The sequence below is a fragment of the Prunus avium genome, chromosome 6 (assembly GCF_965620075.1).
Source record: "Prunus avium chromosome 6, drPruAviu1.hap1.1, whole genome shotgun sequence".
NCBI lineage: Eukaryota > Viridiplantae > Streptophyta > Magnoliopsida > Rosales > Rosaceae > Prunus > Prunus avium.
The window spans coordinates 2,277,170-2,300,077 of record NC_142289.1 but is presented as its reverse complement, the minus strand read 5'-3'; the positions used below and the strand labels follow the sequence as shown (position 1 = coordinate 2,300,077).

At 36.3% G+C, this 22,908-nt stretch overlaps 1 protein-coding gene and 3 pseudogenes across 5 annotated transcripts; all 4 read right to left on the bottom strand.

The window, feature by feature from the left end:
- Nucleotides 1-3,939: 3,939 nt before the first annotated feature.
- LOC148293471 (uncharacterized) lies at nt 3,940-5,736 on the bottom strand (annotated as a pseudogene). Its single transcript, XR_015836383.1, has 3 exons — nt 5,114-5,736; nt 4,274-5,023; nt 3,940-4,155 (listed from the first exon to the last, which is right to left on the bottom strand). The product of XR_015836383.1 is annotated as an uncharacterized LOC148293471 (transcript).
- Nucleotides 5,737-8,787: 3,051 nt separating this feature from the next.
- LOC148293470 (uncharacterized) lies at nt 8,788-9,954 on the bottom strand (annotated as a pseudogene).
- Nucleotides 9,955-14,357: 4,403 nt separating this feature from the next.
- Nucleotides 14,358-16,291, bottom strand: LOC110759652 (uncharacterized; annotated as a pseudogene). The gene is made up of 3 exons (XR_015836384.1): nt 15,503-16,291; nt 14,866-15,418; nt 14,358-14,601 (listed from the first exon to the last, which is right to left on the bottom strand). The product of XR_015836384.1 is annotated as an uncharacterized LOC110759652 (transcript).
- Nucleotides 16,292-16,731: 440 nt separating this feature from the next.
- LACS7 (long-chain acyl-CoA synthetase 7) lies at nt 16,732-22,343 on the bottom strand. 3 transcript variants are annotated; one of them, XM_088255672.1, is made up of 23 exons: nt 22,025-22,343; nt 21,822-21,882; nt 21,645-21,722; nt 21,422-21,493; nt 21,261-21,342; nt 21,063-21,168; nt 20,902-20,978; nt 20,584-20,628; nt 20,380-20,466; nt 20,085-20,174; nt 19,868-19,947; nt 19,697-19,790; nt 19,516-19,604; nt 19,342-19,430; nt 19,123-19,252; nt 18,900-19,018; nt 18,634-18,757; nt 18,462-18,548; nt 18,271-18,374; nt 18,099-18,184; nt 17,865-17,951; nt 17,684-17,770; nt 16,732-16,780 (listed from the first exon to the last, which is right to left on the bottom strand). In XM_088255672.1, the coding sequence occupies exons 1-23, from the start codon at nt 22,149-22,151 to the stop codon at nt 16,769-16,771; spliced, it is 2,013 nt and encodes a 670-aa protein (XP_088111798.1). In that variant the 5' UTR covers nt 22,152-22,343; the 3' UTR covers nt 16,732-16,768. The 3 variants fall into 3 exon arrangements, with proteins under 3 accessions (XP_088111798.1, XP_088111797.1, XP_088111796.1); XM_088255671.1 differs by lacking the exon at nt 16,732-16,780 and adding an exon at nt 17,212-17,578 and having other exon boundaries at nt 22,040-22,342; XM_088255670.1 differs by lacking the exon at nt 16,732-16,780 and adding an exon at nt 17,212-17,578 and having other exon boundaries at nt 22,025-22,341.
- Between the last annotated feature and the right edge of the window lie 565 nt (nt 22,344-22,908).

Genomic DNA, 22,908 nt, shown 5'->3' with positions numbered 1-22,908 from the left:
AAAATAAATTGGCATTTGGAAAGAAGTATGAATCATTGTAAATGAAGGTATAAGGAGTTTTGATCATATAAAAGAAAAAAATCTAATCGTGATGATTCGAAGTCTTGTAAACAATTTTATTTTATGCTCTTACATTGTGAGTTCCTTGGACTTTGTATTATCCATACCTTTCATTTCTCACTCACCTTACACCCTTGGCCCCATTACAACCTATAATAAAGACCTAAATTGATCTTAAATATCATGTGGTTGAATTGCATTCATTTTTCTACTTTTAAGTGTTTGGCATCCTTCTTGAGATCATATTAATGCAAGTTCTTCATCTTCCTATTTTTGAGTTAAGTCCCTTATGATTTAACTCTAATCTCATGTTTATAATTGAGTGTTGCATTGTAGCCCTCTTCTGAGTGATTCATTTATGAGAGGACAACTTTGGTGAGATTTGAAGTTGCATTTGTGTTTGGTATGATTTTTGAAATTGTGTAAAAACTAAGATTGGGGAATTTGTTGCATTTGGCTATCACACTACTACACTTTGAGCATGTTGTGTTTTGAACTTTGCCACCTTGTAAATATTGTCTAAAAACTGAGCTTTTATTTTTGAGTCATGCGCATGAGTCATCTCTCTTCAGAAAATGTTCGGAAAGATTGTTTTGAGTTTACTTTTTTCTTTATTTATTTATTTATTTATTTATTTTGGTTTTGTAATTATTTTTATTTTGGTTTTGGTTTTGGTTTTATTTTGCTTAAGGACTAACAAATCTAATAAGTTTTCTAACCACTTTGTTTTGTAGAGTTAGGAAAACGTTTGTGGGTGTCGTATCTGTTAAACCCTCAGGAGACACAACTCCTCCTACTAGGGATGCCTAGAGGTTTAAAGGCTTGTTGCATATGCTCAATGCAATCGAGTTACCTGCGGAAGTGGTTTACTTAACTTCTTGTTTTGTTTTTATCTTTGTTTTCCTTTTGTTTTGCTCGAGGACTAGCAAAATCTAGGTTTGGGGGTATTTGATCGGTTCATAATTGTATATCATTTTGTACCCTTCTAGCTTATGATTTGGTTATGTTATTGAGTTAAACTTGTGCTTTTAATCCATTTTCTGTTTTGATAAGTCCATAATTTCATACACTTGCTTGCCTTCTTTACTTAGTGATTTTGCTTAGTTTCTCTTTATTTTGAGTCACTTACCTCTATTTGTGTGTTTTGTAGGTTAAGATAGCAAGAGATCACATTTGATGCAATCCATGCATGTTAAGGGCTGATTGGCATAAGAGCAAGAGCTTAAAGACAAAACCAAAGTTGGGCCACACTCCTTGTCAGTCCAGTTTCGTAAGTCACCTTGCAGGTCTCATTTCAGCAATCTGCACAACTCGGATGAGGAGACATTCTTCATAGAAGTTGTTCAATTGGGTGTCTAGTATAACATATCCAAAATTCAGCCCAATTGAACAAATGTGGAGTCCTTAGCCCGTCCAACACTGAACCATGCTCAGGAGGATTTGCAGCTGCCAGCTTTGAGCCTTGTCTCCTCCTTTAAGCCATGTGCCTCACCCATGCTGCAACTGACTTTGGATCCAACATAATGAGTGAAGTGGGGAGGCATTCCAGCTATGAAATTCTAAAGGAGCAAGTTGGTACATGCTGGAGTTATTATAGAGAAAGCATGTGCATGCATGTAAAGCAAAGAAATGAAATGAAGTCAATTCCAGTCTCTGTTCGGCTGCCAACTTGTAAGGCCCAAAACGCACACTTATACTGCTCTGATGGGAATACTTTCTTCATAGAAGTTGTTCCAATGGGTGTCTATTATAACATATCCAAATTTGAGCACCATTGGATACGTTTTGAAACCTCTGGCCTTCCTACACCAAGACTGGTTCAGAAAACTCGTTTTTCAGCAACCAAAAGGCAACCACATGGGTTGGCAGCAAAAGGCAGCCACAATTGATCACCTTTGATCCCATGTGAAGAAAGCTTGAGGTGCAGCAAAAGAAGTATGGGATGAGATTGATTCCAACCACACTAACATAGACAAGATGAAGTGTGAGTTATGGGTTGTATTAAAAGAGGAATGGTGGTGTTGGATTTCATCATGTTGTTCCTCCCTCTTAGCCCTATAAATAGAGAAGCCTTCAAGCTTCAAAACACACCCCAAGGGGGGGAGCTCTCAAACACTTCTCTAGAGCTCCCTTCCCTTCTCTCCCTCAAATTCTCTTAGTTTCCTTTCTAGTTTTCAATTGTTGTAATGAAATATTTGTGCTGAAATTCTCCTTAAGTTTTTCAAGTTCTACTTTACTTTTATTTGTAATGTACATTCTTTCTTAAGTATTCAAGTTTAATTAGTTTCCAAGTTTCAATTATGATTTTTGTTCTTATTCATTATGCTTATAAGTTAATATGCTAGTTTGAATGATTGATCACCATTTAGGCTTGCATGTTAGCTATCTTGGTTTGAATTAAGAGTAGACACCATGCTTTAATTCGAATTGAACTATGAATAAGAAGAGTATGTATGGACATTCGACAACAGGGATTAGATACATGCTTGGTTGTTTAAATTGTTCTTCTATGCTTAATGGGTTCCTAATGCTTAATTTTAGGTTAGACAACAAATGATCAAATTAGGGAATTAGGAACACAAGGTTTTGACCAAACACCATGGCTTAATCATACTTTAGCTAGAATCAATCCATTAATCTAATTGAACTTGGGAACTTATTTGCTTGAGTTATTTCCTTTTTACTTGTTTTATTTATTTTCTTTTTCATTTCTGTTTTATGTAGGGGAAATGAATTGGATCATTCAATCACCAATCCTCGTGGGATCGACCTCGCACTTACATATGCTATACTACCAAACGGCTCGTGCACTTGCGAGTATCACAAGTTGAGGATGCAGCTGAATCCATTTTGGTGCAGCTGAATCGAAGCAACAACTAACGGGTTGGGTTTTGTAAAAAGGCCTTAAACATTGTATTAAAATGGGCCTATTTTTACTTTTTTTTTTGTTGCAGTTTGTAAAAATATCAAGGTTACTGAAAATACAAAAATAAAAATAAGATAATATCAAGGTTGGAAAATATTAAAGTTTTCTTTTTATATATCTTATTATTTTGCATGATTTTGGTATAAATTTATAATTTATAATACAAAATAATTATTAAAAAAAAGGGTGCCTATGCCCCGAATACTCCTATAGGCTCTAGGCCCATGCCTGCCACCCACCTACTGCCTATAGATTTTTCGAACATATATTAAAAAGAGACAAGCATATATATGAAAATGGTGTATCATAAAATACAAATGGGACATATAAAAAATATTTATTAAACAATTTTTTTTTAAAAAAAAAAACCCCTAGCAAAGTAGCACGGCTATACTGTTTTTTTTAAAAGGGTAATGATTTCCCCACTCCAATTTTATCCACTTACACTCCTTTTTTAGTTATAAAATGGAGTGGGAAAATCACCACTCTTTAAAAAAACATTTGAAAAAAATGGAGTACAGCCACACGGCTATACTATTTATAAAAAACAGAGGAATAGCACCTCCGATGTGTCAAAACCCATATAGCCACGCGGCTATACTATTTTTTAATTAAAAAATAACCAAAGTATAGCCGCTCGGCTATACTATTTATAAATAAAAGGGAAGTCCTTGGCTTCTACTGTTTAAAGGATTTTGGTATAGTAGGCAGCAGCAGAAGCCACTGTGCATGGTATTTGGAAGAAGATTTCGTCCCCATATCATCCATAATGAACTCGAAACTTATTACAACTACTTCTCCTTTCTTTTATTTATTTTTCTTTAGTTTTTTTACTTTAGTTAACTTTCATCAATTTTGTGTAAATCAGGTAGGCCTCCGCTTAGTTAGTTTTTCTAACGAGATTGATGAACTTAATTGCTAATTGCAACTACAGCAACAACTGATGAGGTCGATTGAATTATATATAGAAATAATACAATTCTTAGAAGAAACAAAAGCCGGCATTAATAACGTTCATTAAGTATTCTGCATAAAGAGACCTCTACTAGCAATCTTCATCTATGAGATAACCAAGCTCTCTTTATGAACTTTTCTAGATTCAGCTGCCTAATGAAGACATTAGTTAGAGCAGAGCCGCTCAGAAAAGCAGCCAACAAAAGACGCAAAGCCTACAATATCAGTAACAACACAAGAATCATCAACAGTTAAAAGGGGGGAGGGTGCAATGAAAGGGGCAACCTGAATTCTATAAACGTAGTTCAATGAAAATTATAAAAAATAACTCACCTCCTTCTTGCCAACCTCAACAGTTTCCTCCTTTATGTCAGTCAAAGGTACCTTAAGTAGATTTAAAATAAAAAAGCCAAAGGCAGGAGATATTGGTGTTATGAACAGATAATCAGTTACCACGAACACTGTCTAACCTTTGAAATAACCTTGAGGACTTTTATCATGCTTCAATTTGAGTGGAACTGTCACAGCGTTAGAAGGGATGAGGGCAGCATCTGCTGTCAATATATCTTTCAAACGCCCCTGATCATCCTTCCAATATGCATACAAATATGAGGCTACAGGGCCATCCTCCATTCCTAAAAGACGGTTCTCATAGCAAAACTCAGGATAAATCTTAGGACTCAGCAGAATTTCCTTGTGGTAATTTGACTTCAAGTGCTGCTCATCGAGATCTTGGACACTATTTTACAACTGATCAATGCATCCTTTGAAAGAGGCATCCCTCAAATGCTTTAATATGAAACCAAGTGGAACAGTCAAAAAACTGAGGGGCAAATTAGCAAAATCCTCCCCTGCTTCGGCATAATAAACAATATCCTTTGAGACGCTAACTGTCAGCTTAACAACAATCTTTTCTTCTTCCTCCTCATTCATTATGTCTCCAAGCAGCAGAGATTCAATACTTGTCAATATTAGTTGATCAAGGCTCAAATTCGGATTTGGAATTGGTGCAGGATCAAGCTTCAGTAGAGTTTTAGATAGAGGTTTCTTTGATACTAATGAGCGCAGAAGCAACTTCAAAACCTGGAAAAAAAGACCATGAGGTCAAAAACCACAAACACTACAGTTGTACTAAAAGAAAAATAAAACAATTGGCAAACAGCATTCAATTACCTCATGAGCTCCTATATTCAAAGTCTTTTGTTCAGTAGTGCTATTCTCATTCATGGCTCCAAGCTTTGTAAATACAAGATTGCTTGCCACCAATAACGGGGACATCACACGTAAATCATCAGTCACTATGAACCCAGCTGATTCTTTTACAAAGATGCCCCCACCTTGCTCAGCAGAGGATGAAACTGAAAGTCCGCACTTCACATTCATGCATCTTCCACATTGACACAGAACACCTTTGTAATGACTTTTTGACTTATTTTCGAAGGAGCATTGCCAACTGTCACACAGAAAGTACCATGTTGGCTCATCATTGTCAATTCTCAGTTTGAGGTTTTTGCAATGAGATTCAGCCCCATTGTGGGACATAGCAACATCTCTCTACATGCTTCAGTCTGGAAATCCTGAACATCGATGCTGGTGTACAAATAGTTCATGCAACCTATTGCTAGCGGTACTGAATGTTTACTGGCACGCCTGACAATTGTTCCCATTGGTATTGTCAAGAAACTCAAGAGAACATCAATAAAATCTTTGTCAGACTCTACGAAGATAATTTTGTTGCTCCCCTTGTCCACCACAGCCTTCAAGCTCATAATATTCTTCACAGTTTTATCAGCCATTGATACTGTAAGAAAGTACAAAGCGGTAAGTTGTTTTCCTGCTTAGACATGAAAGGACTTCAAAATACAATTCAAGTATGGCGAAAGTGAGACAAAATTTTGCAGAATTAATAGCTTGAAAAACAGGTCAGAGCTTGAGCAGATAACAAGTATATGATTCAAATCTAAAACCAGCGACCAACATTTTTATCAACATGGCTAGTCTGATCCTGAGTTATGCAGTCCATGAGGAGATTTTGAATGAATAACCTTTTGGGAAAGCTTAGTGAAATTCACCAGTCTTTCTCAGTAAATTTGCAGGTCGGCTTCTCCATTTATGTTTTTAATCTTCTAATTAAAGTGAAATTAATATAACTAGTGGGAAAATAAAATTAGGCATTGATCGACAGGTTCTTCTGTGCAAGAAAGGAAAAGAGCTCTTTCAGTATGCAAGAAATTAATGGACAATTATAATGGAAAATGCCAAACAGCTCAACATCATAAGTACATTTAGAAAAGAAAAAGACATGTAATTCAAAGTTCAAACCTTTTTGGGTAAAACTGCCGAAGAAAAGGATGAAGCTAAAGAAAACACAAAGACTTAAATAAAGGGCCTGCATAAAGTAATATATGTAGAAAAAGATCATGAGTCTGGAAAGATATCAGGGGGAGGATCACTTGAGATGGAGTGCATGTTATGACCCTCCATCCATCCTTAACTTTTGAAAAGGGAAGCATTCATTACTTGACTAGGAAGAAACATCCTGCTTCACCGTAACCTGAAGATTCCAATCTCTTAAACTAAGAATAGCATTCATAAATAAGAATAATACAATTCCAAGAAGAGAAGAAAGCAAATAGCCTACATAAGATGCATCAGGTCAATCATAAAGCAAAATTCCATTAAAATATCAGAATAAAGAAACATCCACCTCCACTGGCACTTGAACCGGTGAGTAATATCCGTAGCATTGAGATTTAGAAACACATAATAAACCATATACTGGAGTTCCAGTAAGTAGAAACAGGAGAAGCATCATCATCTCTATACAGAGTTTATTGTTCTTGCACTGGCAGCCTATTGAAGACATCGGATAGAGCAGAGTCGCCAAGAAAAGAAGCCACCAAAAGACACAAAGCCTGAAACAATTAAAGGAATAGTGCCACGGCTATACTAGTTTTGACACGTGGGAAGCCTAGGCGCTAGATGGGTCTTTTTTTTTTCTATAAATAGTACAGCAGCGCTTACAAAAATAGTATAGCCGATCGGCTATACCTGTTTTGACATGTGGTCACCAAAGCGCTAGGTGAGTCTTTTTTTTTTCCCATAAATAGTATAGCCACGCGGATATACTCTCAGATATGTTTCAAAACAGTATAGCCTCACGGCGTTACTACGGTATTTTTTTAAAATACCGTAGCCACTTGGCTATACCTTTTTTGGACTTTTGTTTTAACTCAAGAGAACGAGTTAGATCAAAGGCAAACATACCCACAAAAAAGAAGAAGAAAAAATAGAACTCTCAAATTGATTTACCCTGAAATTTCTCTCTCTTCAATATCTGCATTGGATATGTTGAAACTAGCCAATTAATCTATATATATAAAGCAAAAGGCAGAGAATTGTGAAACATTCAAAATACCAGAAAATGCCCTTAGTTAATGCAAACATTAAGAATTGAAATTATTAATTAAATGAGGATAATATGGTAAATTCACACTTTTTCATATTTAAAAAAATTAAAATTAAAAGAAAATAAGATAATGGATCCTATTTTTATGGAACACAACTACCCATTATCTTTTTTAATTCTAAAATAAATTTAAATTTTTTATAAAAAAAACCTCTCGCAGGCGCGGAAGCGCATGCAGAGAGGCTAGTATTAATAAAGTATGAACTAATGCACCTAAGAGGGTACTTATATATATATAATATATTTAAAATATGTATAGTGAAAATGCTAAATTCTTTATACGGGTAATAACTCTTGAAAAGTAAAAACATAAAAGGGTACAATAAAGACTCGGGTAATGGACTAATAGTAATGGATATGCTCTAAACTATCAATAAACAAAACTCTTGGAAAAACAATCTTTAAAAAAAAAAATCACAGTATCTGTGTAAGGAGTATAGCCGAGCGGCTATACTATTTATAAAAAAAGAAAAGAGGACCTACATGTCAAAAACAACATAGCCGCGCGGCTATACTATTTATTAAAAACATTTATAAAAAAAAGACCCTTCTAGTTGCATTAGTTTATACTTTATAGATATTAATTTGCTAGTTTCAATATATATACTTTATAAATTTAATTTTTTTTAAATATATTATTTTTATTCAATAATATGCGAAACTTATATGTATAATACATGAATTTTATGTGTATTATTGAAAATTTTGTAAAAAACCAAGTATATTAAACATGAAAAATACGTACGTACATATACATTACGAGTATTAAAATTGAAAATGCTAAATTCTTTATTTCGGGTAATAACTCTGGAAAAGTAAAAACTCAAAAGGGGACAATTAGGACTACGGTAATGGCCTAATTGTATGGATCATGCTCTAAACTTTCGATAAACAAAAATTGTAGAAAAACAATTTTTTTTTTTAAAGATCACAACATCTGTGTAAGAAGTATAGCCGCGCGTTTATACTCTTTATAAAAAAAACACTTTGAACCCCGTAAAGCCGCGCGGGTATACTCTTCTTTTTTTAAAAAAAAAAAATCCCGCATATAGCCGCATGGCGATACTATTTATATAAAAACATAATTTAGCCGGCCGGCTGTACTACGTTATTTTTTTATAAAAAATAGTATAGCCGATGGATTTCCACTGAGGACCTCCTACTTGCCAGAATTTACGGTATATTTTTCCCCCAGTAACACAGTTAGATACAAAGCAAGATGAAACCAAGACAGGGCACACAGATACAAAGCAATATCTCACAGCAATCCAACAATCATAAACGTTTCAAGCCGTATAACACAAAACATACAATAGTGTAGAGAACAATACATAAAGTAGAAAATGCATTACTCTGCAACACAAAATACATCCTCATCTTAAATTAGAAAATTAAGGCGTCCAAATCCTCGATTTGGCTTCCTAAGGAAGACACTGGTTAGAGCAAAATCACAAACAAAAAAAGCCACCAAAAGACAGAGTGCCTGTAGTAAGAAACAAGATTGATCAACATATGAAAGAGATTATAAAACTGTCACAAATAGATCAACCACTTTCAACACATGCTAGCTACTTGGGCTTTAACCATGTTGACTAACAACCGTGGTCAAGCAGCAACACTTTATTGAATATTCACCATAAACCAACTGCCTAAAATTTCAAACAAAATAGAAACTCACAGCTAAGGATTCAACCAGAGTAGTTTAAGGTAAATTACAAATGATAAACATAAATGATATATAACTCACCTCCTTCTTGCCCACTTGAGCAACTTGTACCTCAATGTCAGTGACAGGTACGTTCAATTCGCATAAAATTGACAGGCCAAGAATTGCAGAGATCGGACTTACGTTGAGACACTGTCGGTTATCATAAACATCCCCGGTCCTTTCAAAAATCCAAGAGCGTTATCATCTTTGTTACAGTGGGATTTGGGGTCTACGAATTCAACTGATTTCGCTTGTTTATTAGAGGGATTTGGAGATATGGTTATTTGACTTCAAGCATTGCTCATCAAGATCCTGGACACTTTTGTACAACTGACCAATGCATCCTTTCATAGAGTTATCCTGCATCTGTTTCACAATAAACCCGAGTGGAAGAGTCAAGAAACTGAAGAGTAAATTAACAAACTCCTCTCCTGCTTCTGGATAACAAACCATCTTCCTAGATTTGCTAACTATGAGCTTAATAGAAATCTTTTCTTCTTCCTCATTCGTCGCGTCTCCTAACATTCAAGATTCAACATATGTTTCTTGATCAACATTTTCATTGCTCAATTCTGGGAGGGGTTCATGCTTCAGCAGAGTTTCAGTCAAAGGCATCTTTGATACTAATGAGCACATAAGCAACTTCAAAACCTGAAGAAAGTGAAAAGATCATCAGAAACTAGCATTTCATTTCTTACTAGAAAATTAACTTTGGTGGTATAACAGATCATTTACCTCATCAACTCCTACATTGACTGTCAACTCCTCAATACTATTCCATCCCGTGAATCCGAGGTTCTTAACTAAAGAAGAGCTTGAAGAAGTAAATGGGGGCATCACTAATTAGTAATTATAAATCTGGCTGGAACTTTTACAAAGACCTCACCATCTTCAGCAACAGACACTAGAAGGGTGGTCTCCGTATCAATTAGACGCTTACAACGATGACAACGAACCGTTTGGTAATAACTCAAAACAAGACTGTACCGAAAATTTCTGTAATGTGGATTAGAACACGTAAAGTACCGCGTGGGTTCTCAATCATGAAATTTCAGTTTGAGGTTGTCCAAGAGATATTCTGTCCTATTGCGGGGACGTAACAGCATGGCTCTACATTCTTCAGTTCGGAAAAGCTGTGAGTCAGAACTCTCCACACTTCCATATATGTTGTCCATGCAACCAATTCCCAAGGGTTGTGAACGATGGGAGTTAGGCGGCGCCTGGGCGCGGGTCTAGGCTGCCTAGGCGGGTCTAGGCAGACGAAGGGCGGTTGAAGCGCACAGGAGCCGCTGCTTGTTAGGAAGAAAGAGGGAGAGAAAGAGAGAGATCGAGACAGAGAGATGAAATCGAAACAGAGAGCGGAAGGAGAAGGGACGCTGGGAAGAAGAATATATCCGACCTAATTTTTAATAGAGTGCTGCTAAACAAACCCTAAAATTAATTGAGTACACCCTACTACCAAACTATTTATTGAATTACTAATTTACCCTAATATAAAATGACCAAAAAAAATATATTGAATTGTGAAACAAATATAATTTTAATAAGTACACCCTACTTGCCACATATTCAACCATAATCAAATAGCTAGCATTGGCGGAGGGGCAAGGAGGTGTCGTTGAATGCTCGAAGGTCCTGCGTTGAACTTGAATTGATTCTTGCGTTGAATTATTGTCTTGCCTTGAAACTTGTAAGAGGCTATTCCTCTGTTCTATTTATCTGCTAAACTTGAATTATTGTCTTGCCTCCGCGATTTCTTATTGTAGATGATGGTTGGAAACATATTGAAAATAAAGACAAGGATACTAATGATGTTGTACAAGAAACATGAAGATGATTTTCTAGGGACGTGGTTGTGGTTGCAATTGTGGTGATATTTTTTTGGTTCAATTAATTTTGTGGTTTTTGTGCAGGTAAGACTATACAAGCTATTAGCTAAATGAAACACTTTGGCATTTGGTTTCTTTCACTTTGTGGTTGCGGGAGGAACCAAACTATCGGTGGGATACGTTTCTCTTTTTTCTTTCCAAGGGCTTTTGATTTTGTTTCTTTATTTTGTGTGATAGAGTGTATTAGGGTGTACCAAGGGTATTTTTGGTAGTCACTTAGGGTGTACTTAGTTAATTTGATATTTTGATTGAAATAGGATGGTGTACTTAGACCTTAGGGTGTACTCAGTTAATTTTAGGGTTCAATTAGCTGCACTCTTTTTAATATAACTAACGGGTTGGGTTTTGTAAAATGGCCTTAAACATTGTATTAAAATGGGCTTATTTTTTTTTTTTTTGGTCTGAACCACGAGATAGTCCTGGATGAGCCCCAAATATAGGTGGCACCTTTAAGCCTTAACCACAACCCAGACTAATCCCCGCTCACACCGGGTCGGCCCGTAAGGGGTAAAGTGTTGGCCAAAGTGGTGACTCCATACGAGAGCGGAAATGGGCCTATTTTTTTTTTTTTTTTTGGTCTGAACCATGAGGTGGTCCTGGATAGGCCCCAACTATGGGTGGCACCTTTAAGCCTTAACCACAACCCAGACTAATCCCCACTCATACCGGGTCGGCCCGTAAGGGGTAAAGTGTTGGCCAAAGTGGTGACTCCGTACGAGAGCAGGGATCGAACCCCTGATCTCTCTTAAGGAATGAGAGTGCCGAACCACTCACACCAACCACTTTGGTTAAATGGGCCTATTTTTACTTCTTCTTTTTTGCAGTTTTTTTTAAACATCAAGGTTACTGAAAATACAAAAATAAAAATCAGATAATATTAAGGTTGGAAAATATTAAAGTTTTATTTTATATATCTTATTATTTTGCTTGATTTTGGTATAAATTTATAATTTATAATACAAAATAATTATTAAAAAAAAGGCTGCCTTGGCCCCGATTACTCCTCTAGGCTCTAGGCCCTAGGCCCATGCCTACCGCCCACCTACTGCCTATGGATTTTTCGAACATATATTAAAAAAAGACAAGCATATACATGAAAATGGTGTATCATAAAATACAAATGGGACTTATAAAAATATTTATTAAACAAATTAAAACAACAACAAAAAAACCCAGTAAAGTAGCACAGCTATACTGTTTTTTCTAAAAACATTTGAAAAAAATGGAGTATAGTCACACGGCTATACTATTTATTAAAAACAGAGGAATAGCACTGCCCACATGTCAAAACCCGTATACCCCCGCGGCTATACTATTTTTTAATTAAAAAACAACGGAAGTATAGCCGATACTATTTATAAATAAGAGAAAATAAAGTCCCTCCAAGCGTTTGGCCGCCACGTGTCAAAAGTCGTATAGCCGAACGGTTATATGTTTTTAAATTAAAAAAAGACCGCCGTACAGCCTAGCGGCTGTGCTTGTTTTTAGTATAAAAATATCCAAGTCCAGCCGTGCGGCTGTACTCTTTATAGCTTGGAAAAAAAAAGAAGATATAGCCGCCCGGTTATATTATTTTTAAATAAAATAAAGTCCATCCTGTCGTTTAGGCGCTCATGTGTCAAAAGTAGTATAGCCGGGCAGCTATACTATTTTGTTAATTACTTTTTCATAAAACAACACCCGAGTATAGCCGTGCAGCTATACTATTTATCTATATATATAAAGCAAAAGGCAGAGAATGGTGAAACATTCAAAATACCAGAAAATGCCCTTGGTTAATGCAAATATTAAGAATTGAAATTATTAATTAAATGAGGATAATATAGTAAATTCATACATTTTCATATTTTAAAAAATTAAAATTAAAAGAAAGATCAGATAATGGATCCTATTTTTATGGAACACAACTACCCATTATTATTTTTAATTCTAAAATAAAATAAAATAAATTTAAAAAAAAGCCTCTCGCAGGCCCGGAAGCACGTGCAGAGAGGCTAGTCTATATATATAGCAAAAGGTAGAGAATGGTGAAACATTCAAAACACCAAAAAATGCCATTGGTTAATTCAAACATTAAGAATTGAAATTATTAATTAAATGAGGATAATATGGTAAATTCACTTTTTTCATATTTAAAAAAATACAAAAACAAAAACATATAATAGGTCCTACTTTTATGAAACATAACTACCCATGTTATCTTTTCTTAATTCTAAAAAGGGATTTTTGTAGAAATGTTACCTGAACTTATACATTAATTTCAATTTGTCACCTTAAAAAAAAATTTAGATGGCAGGAGGGAGGGAAATTAGTGAAAAAATAAGAGTTCATATCCTTAATTTTCTGAAACAAAAGGGATAGGGGGCAAATCGAAAGTTAGGTACAAGTTTAAGGGATAAATCACTAGTTGACCTTTTTAACAAAAAGACCCGCCTAGCGATTAGCTCCTAGGCGGGCGCCTAGACGGCCGATTTTTCGAACACTAAGTTCTATGTTTATTTTGCATATAGCTCGGGTGTTGTAGCATTTCTGCACTGGGTTCTAGTATTCCATGGAACGAATCAAGACCAAAGCCTCAAAACAAACCCATTAGAGTACATGATCTGAAGTATGCTGGTGTAGATGTCGCATCCAAGTTGTTGTCTCTGAGGTCTGAACTTGCTGATGCTGGTTCGTCTGCAATAGTTATACCTCTGAACCTATCTGTGGGTTGGTTTTTTTTTTTGTCAAAGATGCATGTTAACCCCGTTTATCAGCTATTCTCGTATATTCTTGATTCTTTAACCAAATATAAAATTGTAATTCAAAATTATTCATAAATGTTCATGCTTTTGTGTAAATCCAAATGATGTGCTAAATTTTGTTTTGCAGAGAGGCAGTGACGTATGCATATTGGATTGTGGAGACTGATAAAGCGAAGTTATTTATAGATACTTCTAAAGTGAGCGCAGAGGTGATGGATCACTTGAAGAATGCAGGAATTGAATTGAGGCCATATGATTCCATTGTTTCTGAAGTAGAGGGGTAAGTTTGGCCCAAGCATGGGCTACAAAGAATCAAAAGTCTCTATAGCTTTTTTTTCTTTTCACTTAAAGAATAACAATGAAAACCTCATCATCCGATCAAAAACGGTTTCAACGTGTCAACTACAATTCATTAAAAAGGATGGTTATTACTTTTTCTTTCATTTCTTGGCTAAGGAAAAGAATGGTTATTTTTCTCATCCTGCTTCCATGTCTTTCGGATCATCACAGTTTTGCCGGAACAGCATCACATCAGATAGCTCAGAATACATGGTTGATATTGCTTTAGCAAAGTGTTCCTTAGCAAGATGAAACCAAGACGGGGCACACATATACGAAGTAATATCTCACAGCAATCCAACAATCATAAGCGTTTCAAGTCATATAACGCAAAACATACAATAGTGCAGAGAACAATACATAAAGTAGAAAATTAATTAATCTGCAACACAAAATACATCCTCTTCTTAAATTAGAAAATTAAGGCATCCAAATCCTCGATTTGGCTTCCTAAGGAAGATACTGGTTAGAGCAGAATCACAAACAAAAGAAGCCACCAAAAGACGGAGTGCCTGCAGTAAGAAACAAGATTGATCAACATATGAAAGAGATTATAAAACTGTCACAAATAGATCAACCACTTTCAACACATGCTAGCTACTTGGGCTTTAACCATGTTGAATAACAACCGTGGTCAAGCAGCAACACTTTATTGAATATTCATCATAAACCAACTGCCTAAAATTTCAAACAAAATAGAAACTCACAGCTAAGGATTCAACCAGAGTAGTTTAAGGTAAATTACAAATGATAAACATAAATGATATATAACTCACCTCCTTCTAGCCCACTTGAGCAACTTGTACCTCAATGTCAGTGACAGGTACGTTCAATTCGCATAAAATTGACAGGCCAAGAATTGCAGAGATCGGACTTACGTCGAGACACTGTCGGTTATCATGAACATCCCCGGTCCTTTCAAAAATCCAAGAGCGTTATCATCTTTGTTACAGTGGGATTTGGGGTCTACGAATTCAACTGATTTCGCTTGTTGATTAGGGGATTTGGAGATATGGTTATTTGACTTCAAGCATTGCTCATCAAGATCCTGGACACTTTTGTACAACTGACCAATGCATCCTTTCATAGAGTTATCCTGCATCTGTTTCACAATAAACCCGAGTGGAAGAGTCAAGAAACTGAAAGTAAATTAACAAACTCCGCTCCTGCTTCTGCGTAACAAACCATGGCGTCTCCTAACATTCAAGATTCAACATATATTTCTTGATCAACATTTTCATTGCTCAATTCTGGGAGGGGTTCATGCTTCAGCAGAGTTTCAGTCAAAGGCATCTTTGATACTAATGAGCACATAAGCAACTTCAAAACCTGAAGAAAGTGAAAAGATCATCAGAAACTAGCATTTCATTTCTTACTAGAAAATTAACTTTGGTGGTATAACAGATCATTTACCTCATCAACTCCTACATTGACTGTCAACTCCTCAATACTATTCCATCCCGTGAATCCGAGGTTCTTTACTAAAGAAGAGCTTGTAGAAGTAAATGGGGCATCACTAATTATAAATCTGGCTGGACCTTTTACAAAGACCTCACCATCTTCAGCACCAGGCACTGAAAGGGTGGTCTCTGTGTCCATTAGACGCTTACAACGATGACAACGAACCATTTGGTAATAACTAAAAACAAGACTGTTCCGAAAATTTCTTCAATGTGGATTAGAACACGTAAAGTACTGCGTGGGTTCGCAATCATCAAATCTCAGTTTGAGGTTGTCCAAGAGATATTCTGTCCTATTGCGGGGACGTAACAGCATGTCTCTACATTCTTCAGTTCGGAAAAGCTGTGAGTCAGAACTCTCCACACTTCCATATATGTTGTCCATGCAACCAATTCCCAAGGGTTGTGAACGATGGGAGTTAGGCGGCGCCTAGGCGGCCTAGGCGGGTCTAGGCGGATGAAGGGCGGTTGAAGCGCGCAGGAGCCGCTGCTTGTTAGGAAGAAAGACGGAGAGAAAGAGAGAGCTCGAGACGGAGAGATGAAATCGAAACAGAGAGAGGAAGGAGAAGGGACGCTGTGAAGAGGAAGATATCTGACCTAATTTTTAATATAACTAACGGGTTGGGTTTTGTAAAATGGCCTTAAACATTGTGTTAAAATGGGCCTATTTTTACTTTTTTTTTTTAGCAGTTTTTTTTAAGTATCAAGGTTACTGAAAATACAAAAATAAAAATTAGATAACATGAAGGTTGGAAAATATTAAAGTTTTCTTTTATATATCTTATTATTTTGCATGATTTTGGTATAAATTTATAATTTATAATACAAAATAATTATTAAAAAACAATAAGGGTGCTTAGGCCCTGATTACTCCTCTAGGCTCTAGGCCCATGCTTGCCGCCCACGTACTGTGTACCGATTTTTGGAACATATATTAAAAAAAGACAAGCATATATATGAAAATGGTGTATCATAAAATACAAATGGGACATATAAAAATATTTTATTTTTATGAAATATTTTCATGTCTTATGTGTATTGGATGGTACACCACATAGTAGGGGCAGAGCTATCATTTTCAATCTATTGTAATATGTTATAAAATATATGATATAGCAATACAATTACTGCAATTAGATTTGTGTTGACCCTCTCAATTGAAGATGAAAAACCTATGTGGAAGTGACTTTGAAATTTTGGCCCCTCCATGCTAAGAATCCTAGCTCTGCCACTGCCAGACAATTGGTGTACTTGAACATAAAAATATTTCTCCTCCCCCTCCCCTTTTCTAATTTTGACAAATAAAATAAAATAAAATAACTACGAAGAAATCTATGGCCCCACTATGACATGAAGATTCTAATCGCTGGAATCAATAGTTATACCTCTGAACCTATCTGTGGGTTGGTTTTTTTTTGTCAAAGATGCATGTTAACCCCGTTTATCAGCTATTCTCATATATTCTTGATTCTTTAACCAAATATAAAATTGTAATTCAAAATTATTCATAAATATTCATGCTTTTGTGTAAATCCAAATGATGTGCTAAATTTTGTTTTGCAGAGAGGCAGTGATGGATGCATATTGGATTGTGGAGACTGATAAAGCGAAGTTATTTGTAGATACTAAAGTGAGCGCAGAGGTGATGGATCACTTGAAGAATGCAGGAATTGAATTGAGGCCATATGATTCCATTGTTTCTGAAGTAGAAGGGTAAGTTTGGCCCCAGCATGGGCTATAAAGAATCAAAAGTTTCTATAGTTTTTTTTTTCTTTTCACATAAATAATAACAATGAAAACCTCATCATCCGATCAAAAGACGGTTTCGACGTGTCTACGACAATTCATTAAAAAGGATGGTTATCACTTTTTCTTTTCGTTTCTTGGCTAAGGAAAAGGATGTTATTTTTCTCATCCTGCTTCCATGTCTTTCGGATCCTCACAGTTTTGCCGGTACAGCATCAGATAGCTCAGAATACATGGTTGATATTGCTTTAGCAAAGTGTTCCTTAGCTTGAGGCCTCTTGATCTAGAAAGCGTTTCAAGTCAATACAGTGATACTAGGATATGTAAATTTCAACCCATATTTCCCTCATCGTTTTCGATTTCCAAGACAAGTAAAATAGAAGCTTACCTTGAAGGTTGGAGTGAGGAGGCCATTTTCCAATGTGAATGGTTCAAGAACCAAAGTTACAGCTTTTGCAAATTCAAAACCTCTCAACTGCAGTTGTAAATGAAACACTAAAAATAAGCTACAAGAGTCCTTGCAACCTGAAGATTATTATTTCAGGCAGTATGGCTTGAGACAGATTTACCTGAGCCTCCTTTCCAAGGGCATCCATGCTAGCCAAAACAGCAGTCCTTGCTCTTGGATCATTGCACAGTTGTGTGAGATCTTCATACTGCATCGAATGCAATAAGAGTCGCCCAAAAAACAACAACAAAAATTCTGTTTTCATCGAAAGGATAAACGTATCGAGCAAGCGTCATGCCTGCATGAACCAAAAGACAATGGAAATGAACCTAGGAGGGTTAAAAAGAAACCAAACCTTTATGCCTGCAGATGCAGCCCACGCTCTCAGTACATCTGGATCCACTACAACTATAGCTACTAGACAGGAGTTGAAGCTGTCACCTAGAAGTAGCATAAAATGAGCAAATCAGCAAGTAAAGCATGGCTGCTGGGATGTTTTATATGCAAAGAAAACTCAATCTCCTCACCATATACAAAACTTTGAGCAACAAATTCGCACTTGGCGTAGACATTCTCAACCTTCTCTGGTGCTATATACTCCCCCTGTGCCAACTTAAATATGTTCTTTTTCCTGTCAAAAGAGTTTAGTTTCTGAATGATATGTTCTTTTTACATTCAATAATTTTGAACTATAATTATGTGTAAGATAGGATCTCACCTATCAATGATCTTAAGCTGGCCTCCAGGTAACCACAAACCAATGTCTCCAGTATGCAGCCAGCCGTCGTCATCAATGACTTCTTTCCTGTTCAATCAACTGCACAGTCAGGTAGACTCACTTGTGCTAAATTTTGTATCTGTGATCATAATAATAGATGCAAGTTCTGTACGTCTGGATTTCGTCTTTGTAGTAGCCTTGAAAGACAATTGGACCCCTGACACAGATTTCTCCACGAGGATGGGGCTGATCCTCAGAGGTGTAATTCATTTCAGGGACATCCACCAGTTTTATTTCTGAAAAAGAAAAAAGGCAAGGCTACTGAGAGAGGGTGGAATACATAGAAGAATCTGAAATGTGACACTTTGAATCAGATAATATGCTATCTAACAGCAAATTCTTATATACATTCGTGTATGATAAGTCTGATAAACTCACCACAGGCGGGATTAGGGGACCCGACGTGGCCAGATAAGTTGTCACCCTCATCCATCATACTCATGGCACAAGAAGTCTCTGTCATACCATATCCTTCAATTACTTGACAGCCAAAGCACCTGCGATTTTGGTTACATATGCGGCAAAAATTTCATTGGTCTTAACACTTGAAAAAAAAAATGAAAAAATTATTAAATTGCACTATATAAGATACCCAACTTACACTCTAAGGAAGTCCATGACATCAGGGGACAAGGGTGAAGCACCGGATCCCATAAAACGAACTCGTCCTCCAAGCTTTTCCTTTATTTTGTTGAACACCAATCTGTCCCATATTGGTGATCCATTCGAACCTGAAATAAATGTTTAACATAGAGAAATTTAACAACAGCATGACTTAAGTAATAGCCTATGAGAAGGTGAAGTTATTAGTGTATATTACCACTCATTATGGATTGCTTCTTGGAACTGTAGGCAGTTTGAAATAGTCTCTCCCTTAGAGTCCCAGATGTTTTAACAGAATTTGCAATTCTGTGATGGACTGAATTAGATATGACATGGAGACCACATGAACAATAATAAACAATACTTTTAAGCTGCAGCCAACTATGATTACCCGGCATATATTCTGTTGTACAACCGAGGCACACTACAAAATAATGTAGGTCTCAGTGCAACCAGGTCATCCATCAATTTCAGATTGTCCTGCAATTAAGGACAGAGCTGTACGTAATGCTTGAATGGCCTCAGAGACTCCAGGAGATACTAAAACTATGATACTCAGAAGAGTCACATACCCCCTGGTAGAAACCAATAGCAACACCGTAGTACACTGATATAATTTGATTAGTTCGTTCATAGATGTGTGCCAAAGGAAGGTAGGATATGTAACTGTGGAAAATAAAATGTATTTAAACACTATATGAAACATTATCTGACAACTAATAATTTATATATAATGTACTCACATATCCGAGGGATAGAATGTGACTGCATGACAGAATCCAGCAGCGTTTGCAATAAAGTTTCCATGGGTCAATACAACTCCCTTTTTTAGGGGAAGGAGGGGGTAGAGAAACACGATTAAAACAAGTAACGAGGTCCATAATGTACTTCACCATAACAATATAGAATGAGCTTTTCCAGCAGAAACTGAGCATAGTTGCATAAAAAAGCAAGCTCTACCTTTGGTGTTCCAGTCGTACCACTTGTGTAGCAAATGGTTGCAACATCTTCGGGCTTAGGAGGGCAAAAAGGCTGCAGATTACTGCGGCCCTAAAAGAGAATCATTGTAAGGTGAAGAAACATACATGTTTTATAAACAAACATTAATGCTACACCAAGATATAAGCATACAATTAGCAAAACAAAATTCTAAAGAATATGTTTTTCTCTGTTCGGAAGATAAGAATATACTTGGAATATAAATTTACAAATAACTGAAAAAAATTATCAGGATAGGTTTAAGTCGAAAATTTACCTGACTGATGAGCTTTAAATATGATATAAGCTTCACTCTAGATGTAGATGGAAGCGAAGGCAAGTGTTCATCCATCCCTCCCACAACCTACATTTATGGATTTCAAGGGGAAAAAGGATTAGAAAACTGGAAAATATGCATTCGTTCGTTTTCAACTTAGACAAGAATAAGATAATAAGATAATAAGATTTCAAGAGTACATACCACTATAAGTTGTACAGACGGAATCTCAGATACGAAAGTTAACATCTGCAAGAATCAGGAGAGGCTTATAAGATGTAAAGCAAATTTGTAAAGCATAAATTAGCATATTATGAAAAGCAGAATTCAGATACAAACTGGATTTCCCATTTTCAAATTGTTAACAACAGAAATGGAACGTTGCAGAATATTTTGAAGAAAACATTAAAAGTAAGAAATAATACATCTTTGAATGATGCACCAGCCTATGGCATTCCTTGCAGGCATCATTTATTGCAAAATTGCAAAATCACAGCTGAAGAAGCAAATATCAAAACTCACAGTGCTTAGAGTCCGTGGGGCACAAAAGACTGCCTGTACACCAGCATGATTCACGGCGTACTTAACTGCATCCGGGCCTGCTCATAGACCAAAAATCTGTTAAAACAGAGTTTACAAACTCGGAACCATTCATTTGAGCAATTACAGGTATACATACATACCAAGAGTATCATATAAAGGAACTGAGATAAAAGAATATGCGGAGCAAGCATAATCCACAATCAGCCACTCTGGCCTGTTTATGAAATAAAGTCCAACACAAGCTCCCTGTCCAAGCCAAGATGATGCCATCAAATTTTGGCAAATATAGTCTATCATCAAAGCAGAGCATATGACTTGTGTAATGGATTTTGATTTACTTTTTCTAACCCGTGAAAGCGTAGGCCAGAACCTATTGCTTCCCGAGCTGTGGCTGCTTCTCCATATGTCATCCATTTGTACCTTCAATCATAAAGACTACTACTTTGGAGAAGGAATTGAAATTACGCACAATTAGAGAGCACAACACAAACCAACTTACTCTCCAACAGTTCCATCCACCCGATTTCGTGTACCTAAGAATTTGTAATCTCTAAAAACTTCAACTGAACGTCTGCATTTCTCAGAAATTTCGACCAAACAATTAAACAATTGTAATTCTTCCAAAATATAATAATTAATAAATAACTAAAAAATAAGAACAGGGGATTAATTAACTCAATTTATTCAACCAAGCAAGAAAGTAAGAAAGTAAGAAGGCTGACACAAAGTTATCATGCAAAGTCCCAATTTGAGGATGATCAGCAAATCGACTGACGAGCTTGAAAGGCGAACGTGCAGATCTGCAGCAAATCAATAACAAAAGCAAACCGAATAATTACAGCAACAATTTAAGGTAGCTAAAATCTACAAAAAAAGAAGAAAGAAAAGCATATATATACCTATGCACATCCCACTTCCCTGTGTGCAACTTCTCTGGGAGCACCACACTGTAGCCCTGCCCTGCTTAAGACCCAACACAAGACCACAGCTTCATATATATATATATATATATATATATATATATATATATATATATATATAGAGAGAGAGAGAGAGAGAGAGAGAGAGAGAGAGAGAGAGAGAGAGAGAGATGAGTATGTACCGTGAGCAAACTCACCGGTGGTGAGGTTAGCGTGAAGATGAGAGTGAGGAGGATGGTCGGTTGAGGGAGGGAGGAGGTGGGAATGAATGGCGTGGAGGCGACGCTGAGGAGCAGGTAAAGATTCCATTTTTCCGGGGGTTTGAATCTTTTGATGCGATGATTTTCTCGGGAAAATGAATATGATCGCGGGAAAAGGGAATTCTCTCGGGAAAATAGGTGGGAAAGTTTGTTAAGCGCTTCTCACTCGTTGCTTCCTTTGCTTTGCTTGGTGTCTGTTTGGTGTTCCCCTTTTTTTTTTTTTTTTTTTCATTTTTAAAGGTTCAATTGAAGTAACAGAAAAATTGACAAATGGGAAAATGGGCGCGCTTTTTAAGGGCAAATGTGACGAAGAAGGCGCAAACAGTGTTTCAGATTCTCGAATAATAGTATAGCCGCGCGGCTATACTCCTTAAGTATTTCTCTTCCAGCTTTCCATGACCTCATGGCTTGTAGTTTGCCGACGTACGGTACGGACAACAAAATCCTGACCGTTAATATCATCGGTTGGACGATTTCAAATCTTACCAGCTTGATAACTTACGTAAAAATAATAATTAATGGTCTACTGAACCAATAATATATTACAACAAACGCAAAATAAGATAAAGTTTTTGTCAGCTTAACATTAATTTAACATGCCAATGTATCATTTCAAACAAAGTTTCAGAGCTTCAAATTTGGCTGAGATATCATATAAGGATAAATTTACTTCTCAATCTGGGGCCAAAAAGACTTTGAATATGTCAAACCAAATGGAAAAAGAAAAAAGAAAACACGAAGAAGATGAGATTGAGAAAGCTTGGGTCTTGATTTTCAATGATTTTGTTGCTTAGTTTGGAGCAACT